This window comes from Pristis pectinata, chromosome 12 (genome assembly GCF_009764475.1).
Source record: "Pristis pectinata isolate sPriPec2 chromosome 12, sPriPec2.1.pri, whole genome shotgun sequence".
In the NCBI taxonomy this organism is placed as follows: Eukaryota; Metazoa; Chordata; class Chondrichthyes; order Rhinopristiformes; family Pristidae; genus Pristis; species Pristis pectinata.
Window position 1 is genome coordinate 17,493,669 of NC_067416.1, and position 19,476 is coordinate 17,513,144.

The window sequence follows — 19,476 nt, forward strand, 5'->3', positions numbered from 1 at the left end:
CACCATCCTGTCTACGCTGTTTTCAACTAACTCTGCACTTGTACTCCTAGGTCCCTCTGTTCCATTACACTCCCTAGTGTCCTACCATTCATAGTATAAGTCCTACACTGGTTTGACTTTCCAAAACCCATCACCTAACACTTATCTGTATTGAAACCCATTTGTTACTTCTCAACCCACTTCCCCAACTGATCAGGATCCCCTTGTAATCTTTGGTAACCTTCTTCACTATCAACAACACTTCCTAATTTCCTGTAATCCGCAAACTTACTGATCAAGTCTTGTACATTCACATCCGAATCATTCACATAAATAACGAATAACAAAGGTCCCAACACCAACCGCTGCATGTAGTCTATAGGTCCCAAATGTGACCTCTTGATAGGACAGAGCATAAATGGGGAAATATTTAGGGCGTGTTTGAAGGGAACTGCAATTGCCATGGCAGATGTTAATCTTTATATTGACTGGACGAACCACACTGGGAAGGGTATTGTAGAAGAAGAATTTGTGGAGTGTGTCGTGAATTATTTCTTAGAACAGTATGTTACAGAACAGACAGGAGCAAGCTATTTTATGTTTGGTCATGAGTAATAATGAAGGGTCAATAAGAGACCTAGTGATTAAAGATCCTTTGAAGGTAGTGATCAAAATATAATAGAACTGCAGATGTAGGTTGAGGGTGAATACCACAGGACCAAAACCACTGTCTTCCACTTAAATAAGGGCAATTATAATGGTACGAAGGTGAAGTTGTCTCAGGTAGTGGTAAAATAAGCTGAGAGAGCAGTCAGCATATGAAGAGTGGCAGATAGTCAAACAGCTGATCCATAATGTTCAGCAGGAATTTATCCCAAGTGGAAAGAGGGATTCCATGAGAAAGAGGCACAATATGTGGTTAACAAAGGCGGTCAGCATAATGGATATTAGGCATACAAAGTGGCAAGGACTGGTGGTAGGCCAGAGGACTGGGAAGTTTATAGGATCCAGTGGTGAGAGATCGTAAAGCTCACAAGAAGGGAGAAAATTGATTCTGAGAGAAAACTTGCGTGTAATATCAAAACAACAAGAGTTTCTATGGATGTTTAAATAGCAAGGAGGTGTTTGTTTAACGTAGGTGTGGGACCACTAGAGAACCAGAGTGGTGAATTAATAGCAGGAAATAAAGAAATGGCAGATATATTAATTCATTTTTTTCATCAGTCTTCACTGCAAACATCCAGAAGATAACAGTTGAGCTAATTTCAAATAATATGGAGGAATTTGTAAAAATCCCAAATACAAGGGATAAAATATTAGAGAAACTTATGGAGCGATAGGCAGACAAATCAGTGGGACTCAGCAGCTTGTGCCCAAGGGTTTTAAAGGAAGTGGTTGCAGAGATGGTGGCTTCATTGATTGAAATTTTTCAAAACTCGCTCAATTCCAGGAGGGTACCAGAAGACTGAAAAACAGCCAATGTGACTCCCGTGTTCAAAAAGGATGGAAGACAGAAGGCAGGGAACTATAGGCTATGTAGTTTAACATCTATTGTTGGCAAGATGCTAGAGTCGATAATCAAAGAGGAAAGAACTAATCATTTAGGAAAGCTGAATATAATCAAACCTAGTCAACACAGTTTTATGAAAGGAAAATTATGTTTGACAAATTTACTCAAATTCTTTGAGAATATGATAGGGAGATTTGATAGAGGGGAACCTGTAGATGTAGTGTATTAAGATTTCCATGAGGTATTTGATGAGGTGCCAGATGGGAGGCTGATGCATAAATTAAGACCCCAAGGTATTGGAGGAAGTGTGTGAGCATGGATTGAAAACTGGCTGTCACATGGAAAACAGAGAGTTGGAATAAAAGGATCCTTTTCAGGCTGGAGGGATGTAACTAGTGGAGTACCCCAGGAATGGATCTTGGCCCTCAATTGCCACACCTGGAATACTGTGCACAGTTTAGGTCCCCTTACCTAGAAAATAGTATGGTAGCATTAGAGACAGTCTGAAGGAGATTCACCAGCCTATTTCCTGGGATGAGAGGGTTGTCCTATTAAGAGAGTTTAGACAATTTGGGTCAGTATTCCTCAGAGTTTAGAAGAAGGAGAAGTGATGTTACTCAAACTTAGAAAGATCCTAAGGGGGGCTTGACAGAGTAAATGTTGAGATGTGTTCACTAGTTTTGTTTGCAGCATTATTGAAGGGGCTTCCTCTGCCCATTGGTTTCTCCCACCCCCATTCCCCCCACCCCTGTTTGTCCATCCTCCCTATGCCAGGATTTGTAATTGGTCCATGGTGCATGGTTGAAGATTTCTAAAATTATTTTGGACATACAGACATGAAGATAAAGTAACCTCATTGGACCATGGTCAATGTAAGTATTATAATAGTGCGCCAGGCCCTTCCTTATGTTCGCAATCAATAACACTACTTCACATTTACTTTTCAGTTGTCATTTTAAGTTGTGCTCCTGGGGTGGCAAAGTCCATAATGTTGGAAGCATATCGTCTTGGCATGGCAAATGGGCAATATATGTTTTTTATCATACAACTATTTCAGTTCAGCAGTTATGTGGTGAGTACATTTTAAGAATGAGCTTTTTTAAACAATTAATTTGTTAGCAAGCAGTCCCATTATTTGTCTGGCTAGAACCATCACTCACAATGTAAAAGCTATTTGCCCTAATGGTAATATAAAGAATATTGGTAGTTATGAAAATTAATTATCCCATAATTCTAGAACCTCCAAACCATTGAGCTGATGGCATGTTTGTGTTGGAAACTTTACTGATCCTTCATTGGCTTGTATTAAGTTATCTACAAGTAAACCAAATATTCAATAAAGCAGGCAAAATAACATTTGACTGCTGCTGCCCAGTCATGATATAATTAAATGTAGATAATTATGTTCTATTTGAATACAGATTTAGCAATCCATTGAATAAACCATCACAATTAATTCTGATCCTGAATTCTGTAAAGTCCTTCCACAAAGGATCTTTTTATTGGCTAGATTTTGTGGACACATTTTATTTTTGCAAATGAATATCAAGAGAGATATATAAAGAGTAGATAATCCAATATAGCCCATTTAACATTATCATTCAATGTTCCCAAGAGTGTTACTAGCTCCCTGACCAGTACAACCTACTGAGAGCATCTGTTAAGAGATTCCATCTGTAATGTTTCTTTGAATATGGGACATGTAGCAGGTTATTTTCTTCATATCAATACATGTATTTGCACTGTGAACCTATTAGAAAGTTCTCATAATTTAGGTAATATGCTTCTTTTTTGTATTTTTCCTGCCAAAATGAACAATTTCACATTTTCATACATTATTCGCCATTTGCCCAATCACTTAATCTATCTATATCCCTTTGTAGCTTCTTCGCAACTTACTTTCCTACCTACATTTGTATCAGAAGACCAAGCAACTGTACCTTCATTCAAGTCAATGATATCCATGGTGAAAGGCTGAGGAAAAGACACCCATCATTGTGATGCACCACATGTTACATCTTGTTAACCAGAAAAAGCCACACTTATGCTAATTCTCCCCTTCTTGTTAGATAGCCAATCTTCTAATCCCACCGATGTGTTACCTCACACACCATGGGTTTTTATTTTCCACAATGAGTTTAATGAAGCACCTTATCAGTGCCTTCTGAAAATCTAGGTTTAGTGCATCCACCAGTTCACCTTTGTCGATAGCATAGGTTATCTCTTCAAAGAACTCCAATAAATTAGTCAAGCATGATTTTTCTTTCACAAAATCATGTTGACTTTGCCTGATTACCCTGATTTTTTTCTAAGTGCTCTGCTATAATATCTTCCATAAAAGCTAACATTTTTCCTACACTGACCTGTAATTTCCTATTTTCTGTCTCCCTCAGTTCTTGAATAAAAGAATTACATGTGTTAAATTCCAATCTAACAGTAATTTGCTCAAATCAAGGGAATTTTGGAAAATTAAAACCTCTGCATCAATTAAAACCTGTCACTTTAGCTGCTTTCTTTACAACTCCTGGAAGAAGTCCAATGACCTGTTGACCTGCTGCTCAAACAATTTGTTTCAGTACCACTGTCCCAATGATTGTAATTTCCCTGCGTTTTTCCCTATCTTCCAATTCCCTATTTATAGCTATTTCTGGGATGTTACTTGTATTTTTCTCTTGGAAAGGCTGATACAAAACACCTGTTTAATCTATCTGCAGATCTTTGTTTTCCATTATTACTTTCCCAGATTCATTTTCTACTGGAACAATGCTCAGTTTGTTACTCTTCTTACTTAATTATTGATGGAAGCTCTTACTAACTGTCTTTGCTACTTAAGTAAGTACAAGTCTTCCCCAGGTTACAACTAAGCTCCGTTCCTGTGAACTGTTTGTAACCCAAACAGTTCGCAACTCGGAAATGCAGCCGGGATCTGAGTTCCCACATGGCAGAAGATACCCACACCAGCCAGAAAATCCATCCTATCAGTTCCCAAGTGTTTGTTTGTATGTATGGGCTGTACAAAAGTCGGGCGTTCGTGAGCTGGGGAGCACCTGTAAGTTACTTGTATTTTACTGTTGCCTTAAAAATGGCAGCATAGTGTATTCTATCTTTAATCAAGGAACACAGTTTCTTCCCAGTATCTATGTGTGCTTGTGTAATGATCCTAGTGGACAGCAGTTGTTAATGGTACAGACGTTGAAGGAGATAATGGTAGCTAAAACTTGTGTGGTCCATCCATTAAGGGTGTAAAATCTTGGACATTCTAATCCTCAACCTGTTTTCAGGCTTCTTCTGGTGCATTCAATAAGCTTCATTCACAAAGCAATAGCAATGTGATTAATCCATGTCTATTTCCATAAATGACCACCCAGTTGGGAACTGTTCAATACTTCCATCTTCTCCACAGGATAATTTTTGGAAATCAGATTTGGCAGATGGGAAAAATGCAATTACCTTCAAGGTATATGAGCCAGTATTCCTGATTACTCTGCAGTCATACAGTGAATACAAGTATTACGCCTTTCTACAAGAAGCCTTCCAGCGATCAAAAGGACCTCCCTTCTACAGTAATTTGTCTTCAGTGACAGAGGTTTATTATTAAACTTACTTACATTGTTACATTATCTTTCCTTAGTAGAAAGAAAGTGAATTTAGTGCAATACGGAGAATGCTGGAAGTACTCAGCAGGTCAGGGGGCATCTGTGGAGAAAGACTAAATTAACTGGAAAATGTTCTTCCTTTTGTAATGCACTAGTGCCTTTACCACTTCCTCTCAATTGGCTCCACCACGCTTTTTGTCATTTAACCTTTAATCCCAGACTGTCCCCTCCATTGTATTCTTTGCTCCTCCTATTAAGACTTTCTTTACCTCTAACTTTTCCTGGATGAAAGCTCATTGACTTAAAACAGTAACTTTGTTTCTCCCTTCACGCATGCTGCCTGACCTGCTGCAGAACATTTTCAGTGTTATGTCAGATTTTCAGCTGCTGCAGTATTTACCATTTAAAACAATTCCACTGATTTTATGAATGCAGATCCACCAAAATGGTTATTTGTTTATAACCTGTCTGCTTTTTAATGAGTGCCACTAATAAATAAACCACTGATAATAACTATAAAAGATAGAAAAATTACTTCAGGATATATAGAGCAAAATGATAAATAGAATCATAGAAATAGACACTCAAATAAACTAGACTATTCCACAAATTTAATTGAAGAGAGATAAGAAAACAAATGAATGTGAAACATAGTTACGTTTTAACTCACAATTACATTATCTTAACACGGATGAGCTCGGATTCAGCTTATCTTTATGATGTGGTAATGCTGTTTGCTGTGGGTGTTCAAGAAATGGTAGAAGCAGGGATGGATCCATGTGATGGAAGAACATTTGTTAAGAATTTGAAAGGTTTTGGCAATTTTATGGTAAGTAAGAAAACATGATTTTATTTATTTACTTGCCCACACAGCAATTCCCATTTGTGTTAGTTCTGTCTGCAGTAACTTCTGGGCAGGTCATGGTAACATGCAACCTTACTGGAGTAACTTAATCCTGGCCGCCCTTGTTTGTTGATGAACTTCCTTCCCTTGCTACTAAAATAGCATAAATGGCTAGCAAAATAAATTGAAATTGGCTCAGAAAGTGATTTCTTTTTAAATGATTAATTTTTATTGCTACAACATGCAAATTTAATATATGTCATGAGAAATGAAATATCAGTGTCAAGGACAAATTTTTACAGAACTTAATCTATTACTTCCTCTGTGTGGTAACTCATTGGTAATCATATTCCTGCACATTAGAGGAAAGGTGTATAGCCCACATTACTGAAGGCACTGAGCCAGTCTGTATTCAGGTGTGGGCCAGAAGATGCAGATTCTTTTTGTTTCAAGGTAAGATGTTCAGACTCTGAGTAGCTCAAGGGCTGGCTGAAATTAAACAGAACATGTCATGTTGGTGGTGACTACAATCCTGCTCCAATTGGAAATGTAAGTTGGCCTCCACGATCCGAACCAGTCATATTCAATCAGCAGAAAGCACATTTCATGACTTAATGTCGGTTTTTTCCCTTCCCATATATGCAGTGGACCAAATTTAAAACATTCCTTGTGTCTACCAGAGAACTGGTGATGTTCACACAATCTATTTTCTTTGTTTCCTTTATTTTCTCCTTCTTGAATAAATCTTTCTTCCCCTCCCTTTCCATCCTGTTACGGACTCAGTGAATGTCCCTTTTAGATAGAGTGTGTGTGTGTGTGTGTGTGTGTGTGTGTGTGTGTGTGTGTGTGTGTGTGTGTGTGTGTGTGTGTGTGTGTGTGTGTGTGTGTGTGTGTATATGTGTGTGTGTGTGTGTGTGTGTGTGTGTATATGTGTGTGTGTGTGTGTGTGTGTGTGTGTGTGTGTGTAGCATGCTTACGTCAATAGAAGATAAAGGACGTAATGACGTTGTTGAAGAAGTCAGAAGAAGAAAGGTCAGAAGAAGAGAGAGAGAGAAGGGAGAGAGACACCAGCCTGCTAGTTTTCTCTATCGATGGATGAGAAAAATAACTGTGTCTACCACTGAAATCCATGTATGGAAGTTGGAAGTAATCCAGTGGAGTTCAATTTGTTGCTGACCTGTAGAAGGAAACAGGTATTTGTGTGTGGACGACCACGATTCGGATGCTTTTCGGGGTGAGGAAGTCACTACTGAGTAAACACTTAAGTGTTGTTTGGGTTCCATCGTGGAACATTTGGATTTTGTATTTACTCTTTCTATGTTTGTCTACGTCTACGTCTTATCTTCAGACAACGGTGGTTGTTGAAGAAGCCCTTACTCATGTTTCACCTTATGGCTAGCGGAACTGAACTTTAAGAACCATTCCTGAACTTGGAGTTTGGGACTTTGTCACACACACACGAAGAGTTTAGTTTTGGGGTTAACGTTCAAGGTTTAACATTTTTGAATTCTAACATACTAACATTTTTACTTCTATTTTACGTATTATCATAAGTAGTGATTAATAAAATAGTTTTTAACACTGAATCATGCTCAGTGTGTTTTGTTTGTTGCTGGTTCGTGACAATCCTTTTACCTCCATGATTTGGTGTGGAATTCACTAATGCTAGTTATGCCTCCTTCTCCATCCTTGCATTGCTTATTTTTCAATCCATTAATCAGATTGGTTAAAGAGATACAGGGCTCCTTGCTCTGTTCACTCAGGTCCCAGATGTTTGAATATCCCAGACAGCTGGTTTCCCCTATGCCCATTTTCCCAGAAGCTCAGTTTTCCTGATGCCTACTTCCCTGATGCTCAGTTTCCCAGATGTCCAGTCTCGCTGATGCCCATTCCCCCCTTGTCTAGATGCCGAATTTCCCAGATGCCAGTTTCCCTGTCATCCAGTTTCCCCAGGATTCCAGCTTCTCAGATCTCCAATTCCCAGATGCCCATTTTCTAGACACCTGTTCCGCAGATGCCTAGTTTCCAGGCACCCAGCTTCCCTATTGCATTACAGTACACACCCGTCATTGATGATTTATAATTAAGTGTTGCAAGTGCATTGCTCAATCAACAGTGAACAATGAATTACTGAGCACCATTCATGATGGTAATAAACACTGGATTGCATTTTATTGTAACAATATTTATAAGGATATCAAAAATGAATTGGAGATTAGTTCTTTTTATGTAGACGACAAGAAGTCCATCCATGTGAGGAGGATAAATTCATCTCTTTCTTTATATAAATAGGTCTAACTGGCTTGGTGGATATTGATAGTTCTGGAAAAAGATACTTGAACTATTCAGTGTATGACATGCAAAAGTACGTCAATGGCACAAAGTTTGTTCCTGTTCTACAATATGATAGCTTTAGCAAATTGCTCAGGTAGGTTCTGCTATGCAGCTAATTATTGAAACATTGAATATTGTATGAATTTACAATGTCCTCTCATGTCTAATCCCAGTCTCTTTATTCTGAAGGCTTAGAAAAAAGTGGTTGTCAAATTCATTTATCCCATTCTGATCATAGTAATATTGCCTTTGAATGATACAATGATATGTTTCAATAAATTAATCTAAACATTTGATAAACAGTTTCTGTGAAAGTATGCCCTTTAAAAAGCAATGGTTTTCACAGCCAGATTCCATACCTTTCTCTGGCATGCTGTGATTTTATTGGGGAATATCTTCCTCTCAGATGTGCTGGTATTTAAGCATTTAACTAGATGGTACTTGGGATCCCTGAGCACAGAAATGCAGCTTCCTGTTCCAAATATGTGCTGACCCCAGGAGACCTGCACTGTGATGCCCCATTAGACACTCATAGTGTCTAATGGGCTATCACAGCCCATTTGTGACAGCTTAATTTGGTGCAAGTACAGCAGTCGCATTGAAATGAAAGGGATAACATGGCTGTCAGGTGAAGGGTAAGTGGATATATTTAAAATGAAAACAGAAAATGCTAAAGATACTCAGCAAGGCAAGCAGTATCCGTGGAGAGAGAATAACTGAATTAATATCACAGGTGGATGACCATGCATCAGAAATGATCAGTCCTGACTCAAAGAGGAAAAGCAGAAGATGAGGTGCTGTTCCTCAAGCTTACATTGGGCTTTGCAGGAGGAACAACACTTGCACTTTTACCCCATCCCTTCCCACCATCCAGGGAACTACACTCCTTCCAGGTGAAGCAATGATTCCTCTGCACTTCTTTCAGTCTAGTGTGTTGCATTGGATGCTTATGATGTGGTCTCCACTACACTGGAGAAACCAAATACAGACTGGATGATGCTTTGCAGAGCAGCTCCATTCAATTTGCAAGGGTAACACTTCCAGTTGCCTGGAGAAACAAGGAACCTTTCAGCCTAAGGGCAATAATGTCGAATTCTGCCACTTTAAGTAAACCACCCACCCCCATCATGCCTCTTCTTTTCTTCCCTTTCCTAGCCCATCTCTCTTTTTTCTCCTTGCCTATTTCTTTTATTTCCCTCTCCTCCCCTCCCCCAATGCCGCCTGCCTCCAAGCCTTTGACCCATCCCCTGGTGGATGTGCTCTCCCCTCCTGCCCTGCACCTGCCCATCACTACCTCTTACCTGCATCTAACTATCACCGCCTTGTGGCCACCCCACCTCCCTTCTTTTGTCCACCTATCACTGCTCTGCTTCTCCCCCATATATTGAGCTTCCCTTTTTCCTATCTTCAGTCCTGAAGAAGGGTCCTGACCTGAAACATTGACTGCCTGCTTTTCTCCACGATGCTGCCTGGCCTGCTGAGTTCCTCCAGCATCTTGTTGTTTGTACTTCCAGTTGCCTGTCACTTTAGTTTTCCATCCCGTTCCCAGAGAGACTTCTCAGTCTTTTACCTCCTACACTGTTCCAACAAAATTCTACATGAGCTTGAAGAACAGTTCTTATTTTCCAATTAGGCATCTTTCAGCCCTCTAAACATTATTCAATTCAATAGTTTCAGATAACCAGCCTTTCCTGTTTGTGTCAGTTCAACATGTGTAATAAAGCATAGTTTTTCTCCCTCTATAGATGCTGCTTGATCTCTTTTATTACAAGTTTCCTGTAGCTGCAGTGTTACACATCTCACAGTTCCCAGCACTGTCTTTATTCCTTCTCCATCCATCTATTCACATTCCTCTGCACAAGTCAACTATACTTAACAAGGATTCATCACCCTCTCTTTGACAGCACTAGCATCACTTATGCCACTGGACAATCCTTGTCTCTGCCTCTTTCTTCTTTTCACCTCTTTGCCTCTCTGCAACTTAAGCCATGCTTATTTTCTTAATGTTGCAGTTTTGATGAAACGTCATCGACGTGAAATATCAACTTTGTTTCTCTCTTCACAAATGCTGCCTGACCTGCTGAATGTCTCCAGAATCTTTATTTCAGATTTCAAGCATCTGCAATATTTTTGTACTTTCCAAGTAGATCTTGTTTTTTGCTTTGCTTAATTGTTTTTAACAATGTGTTTCTCCAAATGCTTTTCTAATATTGTTTAATTTTTTAATCATCCTGCTTTTTCAAATGTTGATAGATGTCAAATACGTTCATAGCTATCTCGGAGATTGAATGTTTGTGATAGGCAATGGGCTTTGTGGAGGGGTTGCACCAGCTGTCAAAGCCATTATGTGATCACAGATGGCCAGTTGTATTTACAGAGGGCAGGGACCGGCCCGTCAGTTAGGAGGTAGTGTCCCAGAGGAAGACTGCACCTGAGAACAGACTGGAAGAAACAGAGTGGTCCAGGGACAGGCAGCCAGCAATCAGTGACCTCGATCTGGCCCGATGTGTCATATGCAAAAGCGAGTGTGGAAGGGATACTCTGTGTCGATCAAAATCCTGAAAACGCTGAGAGTGAACATGTTGTTTTACACATGATGTGCAGAGGTTCTCGACATCACAAAAGGATGGCAAACTGACGCAGTTATTACAGTTGCTGCCTCAGAGCTCCAGCGACCCGGGTTTAATCCTGACCTCCAATGGTGTCTGTGTGGACTTTGCACGTTCTTTCTCTGACTGTGTGGGTTTCATCTGGGTGCTCTAGTTTCCTCCTACATCCCTAAGACATGCAGATTGCTAGGTTAATTGGCCACACTAAATTGCCTCTAGTGAATAGGTGAGCTGTAACATTTGGGAGATTTTGATGGGAATGCGGGGAGAATGGAGTGGGATTACTGTATCTCGCTGCTTGATGGTTGGTGTGGACTCAATGGGCCAAAGAGCTATGACTCTATGAAAAACTGGAATATTGCATAATATACATATACATCTGTCTTGATTTTCTTATCATGAAACAACATATACAGTATCTCCAGACTGAGTTGTAAAGTTACAACACTCCCTCATTTTTCAGCTCAACTGATGATTTTGCTAACATTGCACGGCCTGATGGAATTCCTATTAAAGACCTCCCCGAGTGTGGGTTTTACAATGAGGATTGTCACGAAGGGCTCAGTAAGCATTTACCCAAATCAAGCTCCTGTAACGACAGACTGGATGCAGCAGTCATCTTTATCTGTCACCTTTCATAAATCCTGTATAGTATCTTCTTAGATAATTATTCATTATCTTTACAGCAACAAGGAGACTGAAATTTCTGCTGTTGACGAAGATAGTCAACATTAATGTATTCACTGACATTGTTAAATTACTTACTATTGCTTTATTGGTATTGGTGTATTATTGTCATATGTATTGATACAGTGAAAAGTTTTTGTTTGTGTGTCATCCAGCATTGCAGTTAAAGAGAAAGTGCAATGCAGGTAGACAAGTAAAGTGCAAGGGGCACGACAAGGTAGATTGGGAGATCAGGAGTTCACCTCTTAGTGTATGAGAGATCCATTCAAGAGTCTGATAACAGCAGGATGGAAGCTGTCCTGAGCCTGGTAGTACATTCTCTCAAGCTTTTGTATCTTCTGCCCGATGGAAGGGGGGAGAAGAGAGAATCACTGGGGTGGGATGGGTCTTTTATTATGTTGGCTGCTTTCCCGAAGCAGCGGGAAGTGTAGAGAGAGTCCAAGGATGGGAAGCTGGTTTGTGTGATGTACTGGGCTGTGTCCACAACTCTCTGTAATTTCTTGCGGTTTTAGGCAAAGCAGTTGCCAAACCAAGCTGTGATGTATCCAGATAGGATGCTTGCTATGATGCATCTGTAAAAATTGGTGAGAGTCATCAGGGATGTGCTGAATATCCTTAGTCTTCTGAGGAAATGGAGTCATTGGTGTGCTTTATTAAAACACAGAAGGAGGCAATTCAGTCCATTGTGTTCATGCCAGCTCCCAACAGAAAAATCCTGGCAGTCCCGTTCCCGTTCTTTCCCTGTAGCCTACAATTATTCTCTCTCATATATCCATCAGCTCCCATTTGATTCTTTTTCCACTTCCCTGGACTGTTTTACAGTAGCCAATCAGTCTACCAGCATACCCTTGTAATGTGGGAGGAAACCGGAGCACTCAGAAAAACCATGCAGTCACAGGGAAAACATTCAAATCCCACAGACACTGTACCCGGAGTGAGGATCGAACCTGTGAGGCGGCAGCTAACTGTTGCGTCACCATGCTGACTCTTGTTCTACTCTAATCAGGAGGATGAATTCCACTTCTATATACAGGTCCCTTTTGTGTGATGTTAAATATAACCACCAAATGATACCGACGCTTAAAGGGTTAAATGATGGGGTTGGGGAGAAAGAATCACACAGGAAAGGCTTGTGTTGCAATGAGGATGGAAGATTAAGAGGTGATCTGCGTGATTTGCGTAAGATGATTAAAGGATTTGGTAGTGTGGAGAGGAATGACCCATTTCCTCTGGTTGGGGAACCCAGAGGAAGGGGGATTAGTTTTAAAATTAGTGTTGGGTCATGTAATGTGATATCAGGGAGCACTGCCCTGCATAAAGCACAGGGAAGACGTGGAACTCTCTCTCTCTCTCAACAAGCTGGAATGTTTATGAGATTTCTGTTAGGCAAAGTGATGTGGGCCGGGAAATGGAACTGGTGCTGGAGGAGAGGGGCTCGGTTGAGCACAGAGTGCTGGCAATTGCTTTAGTGTAGGCCTGCTGCAGCAAAGCCCAGTTGTTCCTGAAGCCCTCAGGCACTTCCCTTGGCAAGCAGAGCATGCAGGAGAGGATCAGGTAGCCCAGAACCAGAGCCAGGTCTGGGGCACTGCAGAATGGAGGGGACAGGTGGTCAAGGGTTGGGATCTGAGTCAGGGCCTCAGTCTGGGGTTGAATCAGGGTGTTGGAACCAGAGGTGGGAGTCAATCAGGGCAATAGTCAAGTGTTGGTCAGGTCTAGGGTTGGGAATGATTGGGATAGTGAGGTCTGTCAGAGATCGATTGGGAAATAAGTACTAGTTGGGGGCAAATGAGCACAAGAGGTAAAATCAAGGGGTAATCAATGCCTGAATCAGGGTAATTGGGGAATTAGAACCTGAGTCAGGGGTTGAATTGAGGCAAATCTTCTCATTCTTCTAAAAGCCGAAGAATAGAGACCCAACCTGTTTGCCTCTCTTGATAGGACGTTAAGCGAAGGTTGAGCTCCCTCTGCCTGCCTGATACTGAACAAAACCAGAAGCGCTCTGCATTCCTTTCTGTCAAGCAGCCCCAGAGAGCTCCTGAGAGGCTGACTTGCCTCCTGCTTCATTTGAAATCAGGGAATTAACACTTAGCTTGGCCACTAGTGTAGTTTTAAAGCATTATGCTAGTCATAATGTCTGCTGGCTTGTCCTTATTGGAATAGCCATGGCCATTCCATTAAGGACACACCAGCAGACATCCAGCAGTAAGCCCTGTTGAGCAGGGATGAAGCTTATCCTCAATGAAGTCCAGCCGTGCTCCACACTACACAACAGATCTGCCTCACTGCCCAAACAAACATCTGACTGCCAGCAGGTGGCCTAATGCTTGTGATCCAAAAGCCAACAAATAGCTTCTGGATAGCTATTTTGGGGAGGGCATTATTGAGGCCAGGTCATTAAAGAAGTGTACCTCCCATTGCAATGCCTCATCTCCTCCTGTGGTGGGAACTCCTCCTTAAACAAATTCCCATCTGGGAGGTAAAATCATTCTTGTCATAATACTGCCCTCAATAGGTTTTAAATTCATTACAACACTGGCCACCCTCAGTGACTACTGTACGCTCGGTCTGGCTTTATACTCACTTGTTCTTCTGTTTTACTAGATAACTATGTGTTGATTTTAATCATCGTGATTGTGGTCATGGCGTTAACTGCAGCCCTTGTCATTGGTTTCCTAATGACAAACAAGCACAAATCCCTGAATCGACTTCAGGATATGTGGTGGAAAATAAATTATGAAGATATTGTTTTCCTGAAGGATAATAAGGTACAGGTTTGGTGTAAATTGCATCACTTTGCTGTTATTTTAGATGAAAAGTAGCATTAAACAAGCACCATTTTAAACAAATTTTTATTTTCAAACTGATGCACAGAAACATGCTGAAGATGGAAGCAACGGATCCAAAGGTAATGTTTCAAGTCACCAGAATGATGGTGTTAAAGATAAAATGGAAAACAGAACTGTTTATACCACAATTGCCCTTTACCAGGTGAGTTTACTTCATGAATTCGTACATTGTTTAAAAAAAAGTACTTCTTGTTCAAGGTCAGATCATTTGCAGAAAGTGTTAACAAAACTTGACTGAAATGGTATTTGAAATATATTTAAAACACAACCTTGAAATGTCTGCCAATTCATCCCAGTGGAATTTTAGCTTCACAGTATGAGATTTCACATACACTGAGAGATTTGACATCAAAAGTTTTTATTGCAATGTTCAAAAGCTGACATATTCCAGCTTACACCCCTGCAGGTGTTCTACAACCTCACACACAACACCGGAGTCTCCACTCTTCTCTCATTGATGAAAGGCCCACGGCACAGGCTTGAAATAGTAGCAGGAGGAACACAAATCAAGAATTTTCATTAGTCAAGGCCAGGCTTGGGTTTTTAAAACTTGTAGGTTGAAGAAAAACCAAATATGATAAAAAGTTTCACATGCAGATTGTGCATCCCTAAATGAAAGGACCTTTCCATGCACCATACGATTTCAAGACCAAATCTTGATCTGGATTCAGAAGTTTGATTTGGGGGGTGGGGGGCGGAGTTGGGGAGTCTACAGTATACTGAAAGGCCTGGATAGAGTGGACGTGAAGAGGATGCTTCCATTAGTAGGAGAGTCTAGGATCCGAGGGCACAGCCTCAGAATAAAGGCACGTCACTTTAGAACTGAGATGAGAGTGGTAAATCTGTGGAATTTGTTGCCACAGAGAGCTGTGGAGGCCAAGTCATTGGGTGTATTTAAGGCAGAGATCGATAGGTTCTTGATTGGTAAGGGAGTTAAGGGTTACAGGGAGAAGGCGGAAGAATGGGGTTGAGAAAAAAATCAGCCAAGATTGAAAGGCAGAGCAGACTCGATGGGCTGAATGGCCTAACTCTGCTCCTATACCTTATAGTCTTAAATTTGTTTTACTTTGGGGATCTTACTGTGCACAAGTTGTCAGCCACCATTGTCCAGTAAACAATCGTGATCCATTGTCCACTGAACAACAGTGATTAACCTCAGATAAATTTCACTGACTGTTAACTGCTCTTGAGGACCTCAGAATATAAATGCAAGATATTTGCTTTCATTCTTCCTATGTTAATGAAATTATGTATTTCAAACAACTTAATTCTGTGCATATAAATTCCATTTGTAGCATTAACATATGTTAGAGCAATGTATCCTTTGTGCGTGATATACCAGAGGATGTATAACAATCAGCTGAAGTTATAATGTGGCCAGTGCAGCCCACTCCTGTCCTCACCTCCCACAGCATTCCTGCCGTGCCACTTATCTTTTGTGGTTGTGTGGCTTTGGGCAGCCTTGAGATCTTGCCACTGTAACTCTCCCACAAAGTGGAGCCATTCACAAGTGCCAACTAGACCTCAGGAAGGTAACCTGAGGACCTATCCCCAATGGTCTTTTGACAGCCCACTCGCAAAGATGCCTGAAGACCTTTAGAAACAGTTGAAATACTTCAAAGTATTTAAAATGTTAAAAATAATTTTAAAAGCCCCAAATTACTTAAAAATATAATTAATAATGAAAATAATATTACTTGCTTCATATCCAACAAATCACAAAATATTTACCTCTTCCTTTTCCATCCAGGTCTCTGGCCCCAGTCAGATGAAGGGGACCATGCTGGGTTCTCCAGCCAAGGCTGAGAGGCCAAATATGAAGGTTATCTGGTCACCTAGCTCAGTACTTTGGAGGACTTCCCCTCGGTTCAGTTTTGTACAGGACTGGAGTTAGAGGCCAGATGCACTGGCATTTGACCTCCACTGCATTCTGTACTTCTGCACTGAAATGCCAGCTCACCATCAGTGTGATCTGACCCAACATTAAAAGGTTAAATTTGTTTGAAATGATTTCACATTCTGCTCTTGAACACAAACATCAAATCACAAAAGGACTTTGGCATAAACTGATTCTGCAGTAGTCCATTAATGACTTGACTGTTTCATAACAACTGCTGGCTTTGCCAGATTGTAAAGGGTGAATTAAATCCAGAGAGATTCTATTCTTGTGCGGAAAATAGCATGTACGGGAAAACAAAAGGTTTTTACACAAGAGGTAGGTTAGAATTGTGTCAGAGTAGGTTGATCTAACAATTACATTCATTCATATTCTCCAATTTTAAATCTTTCTAAGCAGCTGTTAGACTGCTTGATGTGTACAGCAGAGGTGTAAAACAACTGTGTGAAAATCACTGACAGTATTGAATGAATAAAGTGAAATAGTTTGTGAAACATACTTGTGACAGGTCAGAGGTGAAAATAACTTAAGTTTCTTACTAATGTGGCCATAGCATAAATGTAACCTATTTCATCTCTTTATACTGAATTAATTTCCTACCAGTACACTGTACTGACTTACTTTCACTTTGGAACTGTGTATTGGAAAGGGTAGTGGATAGATTTGTGTTATTTGAGAAACAGCCTGTGCATCAGCTTTCATAATAGATGAACTGGATGACTCGTGGATTATTACCAGAATTTATCGAACAGTCGTTTTTTCTCAAAAAACTGCCCGTTGAACAGAGGAAGGAGATGAACAGGTTGGTCTTTGTGAAAAAGGATTGTACAAGAACAGTTAAACTTTCTTAGAAAGTACCGTGGATGACTTGCTTCCATTCCCTTTTTGTGGGTTCTGAGGTGGTTGATGAGGCCATTGTGGGAACTGCAAACTCCCCTACAGATGGGGCAGGAGGTGGCTGCCAGTGTGGGTGTGTGGGTAGTTTGTGAGGTGGTGCACTCCATCTGCTGCTTACCCAGTCAGAGCTTTGTTCTCCCAATGCATGAATCAAGGTTCTCAGTACCACCCTTCTCCACTTCGAGTGGTCATGAGCGAGAGATTCCCAAGAGTCACTGGGCATCTTTTCCAAGGAGGCTTTCAGCATGTCCTTGAATGTTTTCCTCTGTCCAACTTGTAATCTCTTCCCACGACTGAACTAGGAAAAGAGCGTTAGGCTAAGCAACAACAAGGCCTCTGAAGTTGATGGCATCTCTATTGAAGCTGGGATGAAGACTCTGCACTGTCAAGTCCACAGAATGATCGTCCACATCTGGGAACCTCCGAGATGCCGGAATCATGACCATCTTCAAGAACAAAGACACATCCGACCTTGGTCACTACAGTGGAGTCTCCCTGCTGACTGCCACAGGGAAAGTTACCTTCAGGGTCCTTCTCAACCTCTTTCTCCCAGTGGTCAAAGATCTGCTCCCCAAATCACAATGTGGATTCCTTCCATCTGGAGTCACGGTGGACATGATCTTCACTGTGTGACAACTCCACGAGTAGGGAGCAGCACTGTATGTGACCTTTTTGATGTCATTAAAACCTTTGACTCCATCATGGGAAGGATTGTGGAGCACCCTCTTCAACATTGGCTGCCCGCAGAAATTCGTCTCACTTTCATGCTTGCTCCATGATGGTGTGTAAGCCATGACACTAGCCAACAGTATACAACACGACTAAAGACAAGGCTACATTGTTATCCAACACTTTTCTCTGTTAAAACTAGGTGCATGAGAATAAGAGAACAGGTAGCAATAGATTAAACCATTGAGGTGGTTGAAATGAGAAATGCTCACAGGTAACATGTGATGTTGGTACAAGAGCTACTGGCATATATTACCCAAACAGGAAAATGGAAATTATTTCATTTACTGTAAATATCTGCCATGCCATTGATATGAAATCCATATGCAAATTTCCATTCTGACTGATTTCTTCAGATGAGATTCTTTTATATGGATGATTTGTAAGAACGATTGTCATGAACCAGCAACAAAAGAAACACACTGAGCATGATTCAGTGTTAATAACTATTTTATTAATCACTACTTATGATAATACGTAAAATAAAAGTAAAAATGTTAGTATGTTAGAATTCAAAAATGTTAAACCTCGAACGTTAACCCCAAAACTAAACTCTTCGCGTGTGTGTGTGACAAAGTCCCAAACTCCAAGTTCCGGAATGGTTCTTAAAGTTCAGTTCAGCAAGCCATAAGGTGAAACATGAGCAAGGGCTTCTTCAACAACCACCGTTGTCTGAAGATAAGACGTAGACGTAGAGAAACATAGAGAGAGTAAATACGAAATCCAAATGTTCCACGATGGAACCCAAACGACACTCCGTTGTTTACTCGGTAGTGACTTCCTCACCCCGAAAAGCATCCGAATCGTGGTCGTCCACACACAAATACCTGTTTCCTTCTACAGGTCTGCAACAAAGTGAACTCCACCGGATTACTTCCAACTTCCATACATGGATTTCAGTGGCAGACACAGTTATTGTTTCTCATCCATCGATAGAGAAAACTAGCAGGCTGGTGTCTCTCTCCCTTCTCTCTCTCTTCCTCTCCTTCTTCTGACTTCTTCAACAACGTCATTACGTCCTTTATCTTCTATTGACGTAAGCACGCCCCACACACACATACACACACACACTCTATCTTAAAGGGACTTTCACTGAGTCCGTAACACGATTATAAATCCTGCATCAGTACAGTCATTGTTGCCGATGTCATTGGCAACACCCTGTCACATGGAAAGAACTGACTGGAGCTAATGGATGGATGAGACATTGAATGAACTGTCATATCTTGTTATAAGCTCCTTGCACACCTGAATCTAGTTTCACATGACATTGGTGATGAACATGGCGTCCTCAAAGCACAGACTGCATGAGATAAAATTACGTCTTTGGAAATGGTGTCATCATATTGGTTGGGTGAGCTGAAATCCTCATAAGGAAAACTGTGGCAAGTTCTGAACAACAGTTTGGAAGCCAGGGGAGGAGCATAGCAGGCCAGACTAAATAGGCCAGGCCAGATAACCTGGCCAATACAAGGGACTGCAGATGCTGGAATCTGGAGCAACAAACAATCTGCCGGAGGAACTCAGTGGGTCGGGCGGCATCTGTGG

General features: G+C 40.9%; 1 protein-coding gene across 1 annotated transcript in view; it reads left to right on the forward strand.

Moving 5' to 3' along the window:
• The first annotated feature begins 441 nt into the window (after window positions 1–441).
• Window positions 442–19,476, forward strand: part of gucy2g (guanylate cyclase 2g) — a 41,673-nt gene continuing 22,638 nt past the window's right edge. Inside the window, 9 exon segments of the mRNA XM_052027729.1 lie at window positions 442–542; window positions 2,450–2,561; window positions 4,893–5,076; window positions 5,778–5,918; window positions 8,222–8,357; window positions 11,336–11,436; window positions 14,161–14,324; window positions 14,431–14,547; window positions 16,533–16,620. Coding sequence (XP_051883689.1) covers window positions 442–542; window positions 2,450–2,561; window positions 4,893–5,076; window positions 5,778–5,918; window positions 8,222–8,357; window positions 11,336–11,436; window positions 14,161–14,324; window positions 14,431–14,547; window positions 16,533–16,620 — 1,144 coding nt within the window.